This window comes from Thamnophis sirtalis, unplaced genomic scaffold (genome assembly GCF_051295495.1).
Source record: "Thamnophis sirtalis isolate CommonGarterSnake01/CBP01778 unplaced genomic scaffold, rThaSir2_p1.2 scaffold_9, whole genome shotgun sequence".
Lineage (NCBI taxonomy): Eukaryota > Metazoa > Chordata > Lepidosauria > Squamata > Natricidae > Thamnophis > Thamnophis sirtalis.
This window is the reverse complement of record NW_028261389.1, coordinates 74,406,293-74,417,833: the sequence shown is the minus strand read 5'-3', so window position 1 is coordinate 74,417,833 and position 11,541 is coordinate 74,406,293. Positions and strand designations below refer to the sequence as shown.

Below are 11,541 nucleotides of genomic sequence, written 5' to 3'. Positions count from 1 at the left end.
AAACAATTTGCATGCTACTATATCTCCGCCTTATCAAAATGTCATTACCAAGGCAGACATCACTATCAACATGGGCCTTGGTTTTCTGAGAAGCGTTATTTTTTTCCCCCACTCGCTTCTGTTCCATTTCATCCTGTCCATTTCTCTAAACTACGTTTGAATGCTTACTCCGGCCTTGTAAGGAATTTGAATTCCACTCCTGCCTTGTAAAGAAATCAACTGTTTGGCTCCTAAACCTCGGCGGCTGTGGGATGCACCTCGTAAAAAATAAAAAATGAAAGCAAACATCCAATGGTAAGGTCTTAGCAATAGCACTTAGACTTATATGCCACTTTACAGTGCTTTTACAGCCCTCTCTAAGCAGTTTACAAATCAGCCTCTTGCCCCCAACAATCTGGGTCCCCATTTTACCCACTTCAGGAGGATGGAAGGCTGAGTCAATCTTCAGCCTGGGTGAGATTCGACCTGCCAAATTGCAATCAGCCGGCAGTCAGCAGAAGTAGCCTGCGGTACTGCACTCTAACCACTGCGCCACTGTGGCTCAATAGCGATAGCATTTAGACATATATACCGCTTCACAGTGCTTTACAGCTCTCTCTGGGTAGTTTATAGAGTCAGCATATTCCTCCCAACAACCTGGCTCCTCCTTTTATTGACCTTGGAAAGATAGAAGGCTAAGTCAACCTCAAGCTAGTCAGGATCGAACTCCTGACTGTGGGCAGAGTGTGCCTGCAATACTGCATTCTAACCACTGTGCTGTCGCTGTTTAGATAGTAATAGCACTTAGACTTATATACCGCTTTACAGGGCTTGGGTTTGCAAAGTCAGCATCTTGCCCCAAAACAATTGGGGTCCTCATTGTACCCACCTCGGAAGGATGGGGAGGCTGAGTCCACCTTGAGCCTGGTGAGATTTGAACGGCCAAATTGCAGGCAGCCGGCAGAATTAGCCTGCAGTACTGCACTCTCCCCCCTGCGCCGAGGCTTAATTGCCCTTGAAGCGGGCTACAACCCACAACCTGGCCACCCCCCGTGATCTTAATGTCCAGGTAAAGTGAGAGGGGGGGGGAGAAGGTCCCCTCAGTTATTCGTGTACTTTGGTTGAAATCTACAGAGGTGGAAGGTTTCCCCACCACCACCTGCCCCCACCTGGGCAGCACCGGCTGAGAAGTGATGAACTGTGGCACCAACGAATTCCTCATATTTTCTGAGCATTCTTCCATGGACCTCAGGACCGAGAGGAAAGTTTTCCATGAAATTTCCAAGGGGTCACCAATTTCCACAGCGGGAGGAGCCCCCGAAGGGTTAGGACAAGCCACGGCACTCGGCTCCCGATAGTCCCCCGTCTCCAGCTTGTGCTCCACCGCGGCCGATCTTTGGATATTTTGCTCGGGGAGTGGCAATTTCTTTTTGGCGGGCTTTCCCATGGGCTCGGGCATTCACCGAGACATCCGGCTCCGCAGAAGCAGGCGTAAGTCAGCTACCGCCGACGCCAATCAAAACGCTGGCCTCCCATTGCAGCCTTTCCCTGTTGTGAGCTCCCCCCTCCCCTAATATTTGCTGCATTCTGAGATAACAATGGGAGACAATGGGAGGTGGCCAATGGAGTTTTGTAGACGGCAGGGTCTGTGATGTAACCCTCCAGGGTAGGAATGCCCGCGGCGGATGATACAGCTGCTTTAAAAGGCTGCGTTATCCTACAGCCCCCAAGGGCGCTGCCTACTCCTTTTCCATCTGCTATCTGGAAGAGCGACCTTTATCTAAATTTCAAGATTTTCCAAATTCCTTGGGAAGGCCACGCTTGGAACACCGCATCCAGTTTTGGCCGTCGCGATGTAAGGGAGATATTCAGACGCTAGAAAGAGTGCAGAGAAGAGCAACGAAGGGGATTAGGGGAAGATTGGAGGCTAAAACGTAGGAAGAACGGCTGCAGGAACTGGGTATGTTTTAATTCAGATACGGCAAACCTTTTTGGCACCAAGTGCCAAAGCTAGAACACATGTGACTGCACATGCGCTGGAGTGCCATTTGTGGGGCATTTTTTTCTTTTTCTGCCAGACCACCGAAAAACGGCGTGTTTTTTGGGCGTGTTTGGCTGTTTTCAGGCTGTTTTCTGGCACTCTGGCAGTCAGCGCACATATGCAGACCAGAAACCAGAAGAGCAGCTGGGAACGGCGCATGTACGCACAGGGAGGGCTGTGCATGCCACCTCTCACAACAGTCACTCGTGCCCTTGTGACCTCTAGGCTGGAGTACTGCAATGTTCTCTACATGGGGCTGCCCTTGAAGAGTATTCGGCGACTTCAGCTAGTCCAGAATGCGGCCGCGCAAGCGATTGTGGGTGCACCTCGTTTCACCCACGTAACACCTATCCTCCGCGAGCTGCACTGGCTACCTGTCGATCTCCGGGTACGCTTCAAGGTGCTACTTGTCACCTACAAAGCCCTCCATGGTATTGGATCTGGGTACTTGAGAGACCGCCTACTGCCAATTACCTCCACTCGACCAATTAGATCCCATAGATTAGGCCTCCTCCGAGTTCCATCTGCAGGTCAATGTCGACTGGCAACCACGCGGAGGAGAGCCTTCTCGGTGGCAGCTCCGACCCTATGGAACGATTTCCCTGTGGAGATTCGTACCCTCACCACCCTCCAGACCTTCCGCACAGCCCTTAAAACCTGGCTATCCTGTCAGGCCTGGGGTTAAAGACTGTAACCCACCCGAATTGTATGAATGTTGTGCTTTTAATGATGTACTGTCTTATGTGTTAATTTGTTTGTTTTCCCCTCCTTTCGAATTGTAAGCCGCCCTGAGTCCCCCCAGGGAAAAGGGCGGCATATAAATAAACTACTCCATACTCTGGCACCTGTGCCATGGGTTCATCATCATGGTTCTAGCTTAATGAAAAGAAGGACTAGGGGAGACATGGTAGCAATCTTCCAATATCTCAGGGGTTGCCACAAAGAAGAGGGAGTCAAACTATTCTCCAAAGCACCTGAGGGCAGGACAAGAAGCACAACTGGAGGCAAGTGGTTCCACGGATCAATTGTTCTAGCTACAGGTAGTCCTCAACTTATGATCATAACTGAGTCCAAAACTTCTGCTGTTAAATGAAACATTTGTTAAGTGAGCTTTACCACATTTTACAACCATTCTTGCCACAGTTGTTAACTGAATCATTGCAGTTGATAAATGAGCAATTAGAACGGTTGCAGGAACTGGGTATGTCTAGTTTAATAGAAAGAAGGACTAGGGAGAGACATGATAGCAGTCTTCCAATATCTCAGGGGCTGCCACAAAGAAGAGGGAGTCAAGCTATTCTCCAAGGCACCTGAGGGCAGAACAAGAAGCAATGGGTGGAAACTAATCAAGGAGAGAAGCAACTTAGAACTGAGGAGAAATTTCCTGACAGTTAGAACAATTAATCAGCAGAACAGAAGTTGCCTCCAGATGTTTAACCCCATCAAGTCCTTCCCAAGGACCCAAATAGGGAGGTGTGGCTCTTGCATGGTCTTAAGGGTACCATCTCAAGATGTTAAGCTGTTCTGAGCAAAGCTGCCTTTTGCAATTGATCGCTGGCGAGTTTTTGTCAATGCCGCAGGGCGTTCAAGTGATGCTCTCCAGATGTTTTGGGAGCTGCCCGTTCACAATTGTTGCTAACTTTTTGTCAAATGTGTTTGTCATTCACCTCGCGATTCCGAGAGGCCTACAAGCACAGGCTGAATTTGATTTTTTTTTTTTTCACTTTGTCTCAGGAGATCGATCCCGGGACATTGTCCCAGGCCGGGTCAGAGCCTCGGAAGAGGGAAAAACAAAGGCAAGGACGAACCTCACTCCAGAAATGTTGTGTTTGAGAATAAAAACTGGCAGGGTTTTCCTTGAAAAATGGCTGGAATTCCCTCAGCAAGGACTTTTACTTCAGAAGTCAGGGCATCCCTAAGAAGTTGTTTTATTCTGGAGTTTGTCTTGAAGCACGAACTCCCTCCCACTATTTTTTATTAGGTTACTAGTCCTCTTTGATACAGGAGGTAGAGGAGCACAAGCCTGGGAGGTGGACCGGGCAGAGAATGAGGGGGGAGCCAAAATGTTTAAAGTGCATCCATGGATGGGGTTGGGGGGGGGTCTCTGCTCCTGGTCCAGCATCTTCAACAGGTGAACATCACATACAGCACAGGCCATACGCACTGCACACACGCTGTCTCTCAAGAGGCCTTACTACCTCTAACCTTTCCCTGCCCATGCAGACGATTTGCCAAAGATTTTTTTCTCTTTTAAGTATGTTCCAAACTGAAATTCAATTTGTAAACATCCCGATTACACTATAACAGAGCACTGCCGCCATCTTGTGGTCTGTTGGGAACACTGTGTATTTTTTTGCAAATTGGGTTTTATAGTAGATATATTTATCTATCATTATTTATTACCTATCACTGTCGTTTATCTATCATCTATCAGTCATCCATCATCTCTGTGATTATCACCTATCTCTGTCATCTATCCATCCATCCCTCTCTGCCCATTATCTATCTATCCATCCATCCATCCATCTTCACCATCTCTCTGCCCACTATCTATCTATCAGTCATCTATGCCATCTATCTATCATCTATCTCTGTCCACTATCTATATATCTATCAGTCATCTATCTATCCATCCATCCATCCCTGCCATCTATCCATCCACCTTTTCCATCTATCTCACCATCCATCCATCCATCCACCCATCTTTGTCATCCATCTATCTATCTATCTATCTATCTATCTATCTATCTATCTATCTATCAGTCATCTATCCATCCATCCATCTCTGCCATCTATCTATCTATCTATCTATCTGTCATCTATCTATCCATCCATCCATCCCTGCCATCTATCCATCCACCTTTTCCATCTATTCCCACCATCCACCCATCTTTGTCATCTATCTATCTATCTATCTATCTATCTATCTATCTATCTATCTATGCCCACTATCTATATATCTATCAGTCATCTATCCATCCATCCATCTCTGCCATCTATCTATCTATCTATCTATCTATCTATCTATCTATCTATCTATCTATCTATCTATCTAATCTATCTAATCTATCTATCTCTGCCCACTATCTATATATCTATCAGTCATCCATCCATCCATCTCTGCCATCTATCTATCTATCCACCCATCCATCCATCTATCTCTGTCCACTATGTATATATTTGTCATCTGTCATCTATATCATGTCATCCATTTTTGTCATCTCTGTGTTTCTGTATGGAGGCTAGGCTTCTTGTTTGAGACAGATAAAAGTTCTGACTTTCGAATTTGATGATCGAATCAGTTATCATAGAAACATTGCGTATTTTCATTCTTGCTATTCTATGCGTGTACTGTATTTTATTTTATGTTTGTTTAAACAGAAAGAGGTTATTTTGTTGAAGAATTTTTGGGATTGATTAGAAAATATTCAAATATATATTTTTGGTTTGGGTTTGAAGAGGCCGCTTGACTCTCTAATTGTCTAAACTTAAGTCAGAAGTCCATTTGAAAAAATCTCTCCCCCCCCCCCCGTCACTTAACCTTTCTCCATTTTTGAGTTCCCCCTCCCAATTTTTTTATTTTTCTATTACTTTGTGTTTGTTCTCTCTCTTTGTAACTTATAATAGTTGACTGTAAACATAGATAGAAATCACCTAGCAAAAACGGCTTGTTTTTTTCTAAAAAACAATTTATTTCATTGTCTAAAGTCACAATGATAAATATGTTTGATCGCGACATTCGGTATCTCATTCAGAGGGAGTAATGCTTGCAAAGGACTAGAAGCTGAATGCGCATTTGATTGGTCAGGAAAACGAACAGCTGTAAACTGATAGCAACAACTGTTTTTTTGCTACTGGGAGTAAGGAGGGAGTAACACGCTACCTCCTGGCATGCTGTCTTTATAGTGGTTTTAAAACACATTCTCTACAGCCATGTTTCTCAACCGTGGCAACTTTAAGATGTGTAGACTTCAACTCCCAGAATTCCCCAGAGTTAGGCTGGGGAATTCTGGGAGTTGAAGTCCACACATCTTAAAAGTTGCCAGAGTTGAGAAACACAGCTCTAGATAGATGGCCAACTGATGCTCCAAATCACTGTTGCTGGCTATGCAATCCCCAAAAGCTAGAATTGACCAAGCTGGGACAAAACTTTGGGTTGTGTTGGCCAACGCTTTGAGTGAAAGAAGATGGAACCATGGCATTAGATATTTTAAGGGACAATAAATAAACCCGTGGCATTCTCGCTGGATATGTCAAGGGACAACCGTCCCATTTTACACAGGACTCGTTTTTAAAAGGCAAAGTTTTTTCCCCCAAAATGGGATGCCTTTATGGCTCGCGCCTCATTCTGTAGTTTAAAAAAACGGGTTTCTCCTCTGTTCCACCTCAATCCGCAGCCTTCTCGTGCCAGCCTTAAGCCCTTTTAGGTACCGGCACAAGATGGGTGCAGAGGTTTCACTTTGGCACGTCTGGAGAGGCCAAGGCGGAGACCATGAACTGGTGATGTAACCGGAGCTCTTCCCAACGGGCTGGTTTTGCTTCCAGATGCACCTGAAACAAATGCAAAAAAAACCACACCAAAGGTACCATATTTTTCGGAGTATAAGACGCACCTTTTTCCCCTCAAAAAAGAGGCTGAAAATCTGGGTGCATCTTATACACTGAATACAGCATTTTTTGCCTCCTGAAACCCCGCCCCCCTTTGCAAAACTGGCTGTGCAGAGCTTTTAAAAGGCCTTGTAGAGTGCTCCTGGGGGGCTGGAGAGGGCAGAAATGAGCAAAAAACGGGCTGGCCGCAAGAATAACGTATGCACAATTTTGGAAATCCACTACCATACCGTCGGAAGATGCTATAATTAAAAAGATCTATGAATGTGCAGAAATGGACAGAATGACGGGTTGGCTGAGGGACAAAGGAGAAAAGGAACATTATCTTAGCTGGAACTTATGGTATATGTGGGCGACAAGGAGAACAGCAGGGACTTAAAATGGGGAAAGTTAAAAGTGAACATGGGTATTGTAATAGATCCCTGAACTTTGTAATGAGAAGATGTGGCTTAGAGACCTAACAATGAGGCAGGAAAGAAAAATGTTAGGCTGTGAATGACTGTCACCACGGGGGGGGGGGGGGGGGAGGGGGTGTTGTATGTTTAAAATTGTATTTGTATGTTTTACTCTTAAAAAATGTATAACTAATGTATGCCGATACAAAAGGCTGTATATTTACTTTATATTGTTATGTATGTGTTGTCTTTTCTTATGTTGTTGTGTTTTTCTTTCTGTTTTTAAAGGTAATAATGTTTAATAAAAACTATTTTAAAAAAAACGGGCTGATTTTTGCTCAATTTTGCCGCCCCCACCCCAGCAGCACTCTATAAGCCTCCTAAAGGCTGTTCATGCCCTTTTTCTGTCTTTCTTTCTTTTTTTTTTGGCTTGCTTTCTGAACCCAACTGCTTGGGAAGACAGAGACTGGGTCATCCTGAAGCAGTGTGAACATACCTGGGGGCGTCCAGCTGGGTTTCTTCAGCACCGAAGGGCTTGAGGTCTTCAAAGGCTTCCCAACGGATTCCGAAGAATCTAATTCAATCTCCAAAGGTGGCTGAGAGTTCTCCTGATCTAAGGGTGAGGTTGAAAGATGAAAAAGCAACAAACGGATGGATGGTTACCAAATAACTCTCCCCCCCCCGCTCTTTAAGACAGGGGTGTCAAACTCAAGGCCCAGGGGCCGGATCCGGCCCGCAGGGTGCTTAGATCTGGCCCGCGGGGCCGCGCTGGAAACAGCAAAGGACCAACCTGCTGTGCTTCTGCCAGCAAAAGTGGAGCTTGGGATGGCCACACCTTTTTCCTGGCAAGGGTTGCGGGGTTCCACCACAAATCCGCGCTCGACTAAACCGCGTCCGACTAAACGGCGTAGCTGACGTCATCAACAGGGCGACAACAGCGCGGAGAGAGAAGCACGCTGTAAACCCTAAACCTAAAATTAACCCCTAAACCTAAACCTAACACCCCTAAACCTAATCCTAAACCTAACCCTTAACCTAATCCTAACCCTTAACGTAACCCTAAACCTAACCCTAACCCTTAACCTAACCCTAAACCTAATCCTAACTCTTAACCTAACCCTAAACCTAACCCTAACCCTTAACCTAACCCTAACCCTAACCCTTAACCTAACCCTAACCCTAAACCTAACCCTACCCTTAACCTAACCCTAAACCTAACCCTAAACCTAACCCTTACCTTAAGTTGAATCGGCTTGCTTTCAAAGCGCTATTTAAAGCGCCCTTCTTTCTCCGCGCTGGCTGTTGTCGCCCTGTTGATGACGTCAGCGACGCGGTTTAATCGGGCGCGGCTTAGTCGAGCGCGGTTTTGATGGGTCATGGGGTTGCGGGAGGCCATCGCAGTTGGAAACAGAGCTCGGGAGCCTGTTTTCACTGGCAGAGCATGTGCCCCTGACATGAGTGACCACTGGCCATGCCCACCGTAGCCACACCCACCCCAGCCCCCCGAGTTCAAGTACAATCCTGATGCGGTCCTCAATGAAATCGAGTTAGACACCCCTGCTTCGAGACACGCAGATTAACTGCATGCAACATTTGCCCAGAAATGAAGAAGCTTCTTGGATGAGAAAGCCAAACATTTTAAAAGAAAACAACAACAAAAGCCTAGTTGCGTTTTGGGGAGAAAAAAAGAACCTTGCGACTTGCCCAGGGTACACTTCGGTTTGTTACATTGACCGAGAAGAGATGATTTTTAACACAAAGCTTCATAGCAACACACTAAATATTTTAATATCATCACACTTGTTTCATTCTGTTTGCAGGGAGATCTTTTACTAGAATATAATTCTCATTGTTTTAGCTCAAAATTGTTCAGAGGAAGATATTGTGTCTGTATGAAACTAGTGAGTTTAGAAATGCAGTGAAATAAAATGGTCACATGCATAGTTACAATCAGCTTCTAGGTATTCTCAGGTAAATGCAATTTAAGAGAAAAAAAAGGGGGAAAACCCCAGGAGGCAAACTTAAGGACATGGTTATCGGGGAAAGAATGCCGCGTGCCACCCTCAAGTCAATCTTACTGGCAGATACGTTTTCATCCTTGTCCGTCTCTGGTGTGCATAATACAGCTTCCTGTTTGAAATCCTCTACAGCTGCCTTAGTTTCAGCATGGTCATCTGGAATTGAAATCAAACAGTGAAGATGATGCTTTAGAAGAAAAGAGAGTCTCAGAGTCCACATCCAAAGACTTGAACATTGGGCACTATCTAATAAAATGAAATTCAATGGTGAAAAGAGTAAGGTTCTACATTTAGGCAAGGGAAACGAAATGCACAGGTACAGTATAGGTGGTACCTGGCTCAACAGTAGTAACTATGAGAGGGATCTTGGAGTCCTAGTGGACAACCATTTAAATAGGAGCCAGCCGTGTGCAGCAGCTGCCAAAAAAGCCAACACTGTTCTAGGTTGCATAAACAGAGGGATAGAATCAAGATCACGTGAAGTGTTAATACCACTTTATAAGGCCTTGCTAAGGCCACACTTGGAATCCTGCATCCAGTTTTGGTCGCCACGATGCAGAAAAGATGTGGAGACTCTAGAAAGAGTGCAGAAAAGAGCAAGAAAGATGATTAGGGGGCTGGAGGCTAAAACATATGAAGAACGGTTGCAGGAACTGGGTCTGTCTAGTTTAATGAAAAGAAGGACTAGGGGAGACATGATAGCAGTCTTCCAATATCTCAGGGGATTCCACAAAGAAGAGGGAGTCAAACTATTCTCCAAAGCACCTGAGGGCAGGACAAGAAACTAATCAAGGAGAGAAGCAACTTAGAACTGAGGAGAAATTTCCTGACAGTTAGAACAATTAATCAGTGGAACAGAAGTTGCCTCCAGAAGTTGTGAATGCCCCAACACTGGAAGTCTTTAAGAAGATGTTGGATAAACATTTGTCTGAAGTGGTGTAGGGTTTCCTGCCTAGGCAGAGGGTTGGACTAGAAGACCTCCAAGGTCCCTTCCAACTTCTATTCTAAAAGAAGACGACTCAGGGATATAGTAGGGTATAGACAACTCATAGTGATAGTCATAGGTTACTTTTGGGCTTTTCTCGCACCTGTTCTGAACAGGGCACCTACACCCCATAGAACAGCAAGTGCTCAAAGTGTCTAACTAACTCACCTTCAATTCACTGATGAATCACTACCACTCTGACACTAAGCCAAACTGGACATCTTTTCGCTAAACAACACTGGGAATTTAGACGAAGGAAATAAATCATCGTACTTATGGGCCCAGAGACTAGAGTTCAGGGCCACTCAACATGTAATTGACTCAGATAAGTATTACTGTCCATGCGGAAAGAAGATAGTGGAGAATGCTGGTGGTCTTATGCATTTGTAAATGAGAGGTATTTGCGCGTACATATATATTCCTTTTCATAATATATCTACAGCCGCTTGCAAGCCACGACTTCTCACTCAGGCTTATAATCATCGGGAACATTAATTTTCTTCCCGGGGTCGAATAGAAATAGAGTAGGGATGGAATAGAATAGAAATAAAATAGGAATGGAATAGAATAGAATAGAATAAGAAATAGAATAGGAATAGAAATAGAAATAGAATAGGAATAGAAATAGAAATAGAATAGGAATGGAATGAAATTGAATAGAAATAGAGTAGGAATGGAATGGAATAGAAATAGAATAGGAATGGAATAGAATAGAAATGGAATAGAATAGAATAGGAATGGAATAGAATAAGAAATAGAATAGGAATAGAATAGGAATAGAATGAAATTGAATAGAAATAGAATAGAATAAGAAATAGAATAGGAATAGAATAGAAACAGAATAGGAATGGAATAGAATAGAAATAGAATAGGAATGGAATAGAATAAGAAATAGAATAGAATAGGAATAGAAATAGAAAAGAAATGGAATAGAAATAGAATAGGAATGGAATAGAAATAGAATAGGAATGGAATAAAATTGAATAGAAATAGAATAGGAATGGAATAGAATGGGATAGGGATGGATAGAATAGAATAGAATTCTTTATTGGCCAAGTCTGATTGGACACATAAGGAACTTGTTTTTGGTACATAAGCTCTCAGTGTACATAAAAGGAAAAAAAGGAAAAAGAGAGGGGAAAAATACATTCATCAAGAATCATAAGGTTAACACTTAATCATAGTCATAGGTTACTTACTATAAGCAATCAAATCATACTAGGAAATAAACAGAACAATATAAATCATAAAACTACAAGCAATATGGTTATAGTCATAAGTGGGAGGAGATCGGTAATAGGAAGGATGAGAAGAAGAAGAGTAATACAGTCTTAGTAAATAGTTTGACAGTGTTGTGTCATCACCTTTTTGCGACCTTCTGAGGAACAAAGTCAAGGTTGAAGCCAGATTCACTTAACAACTGTGTAACTAAGTTAACTGCAGTGATTCACTTAACAACTGTAGCAAGAAAGGTCATACAATGGGGCAAAAATCAATCATCTCACTAAATAACAA

At 43.8% G+C, this 11,541-nt stretch overlaps 2 protein-coding genes across 2 annotated transcripts in view; both read right to left on the bottom strand.

The window, feature by feature from the left end:
* DYRK4 (dual specificity tyrosine phosphorylation regulated kinase 4) overlaps nt 1-1,426 on the bottom strand; it is a 37,640-nt gene extending 36,214 nt beyond the window's left edge. Inside the window, exon 1 of the mRNA XM_087722270.1 lies at nt 1,149-1,426. Within this exon, the coding sequence (XP_087578396.1) occupies nt 1,149-1,426 (278 nt within the window). The remainder of the gene's footprint in view (nt 1-1,148) is intronic.
* Nucleotides 1,427-6,333: 4,907 nt separating this feature from the next.
* Nucleotides 6,334-11,541, bottom strand: part of RAD51AP1 (RAD51 associated protein 1) — a 7,595-nt gene continuing 2,387 nt past the window's right edge. The window contains exons 5-7 of the mRNA XM_087722269.1: nt 9,102-9,197; nt 7,520-7,636; nt 6,334-6,571 (exon numbers count right to left, since the gene is read on the bottom strand). Of these exons, the coding sequence (XP_087578395.1) occupies nt 6,444-6,571; nt 7,520-7,636; nt 9,102-9,197 (341 nt within the window). The 3' untranslated portion in view covers nt 6,334-6,443. The remainder of the gene's footprint in view (nt 6,572-7,519; nt 7,637-9,101; nt 9,198-11,541) is intronic.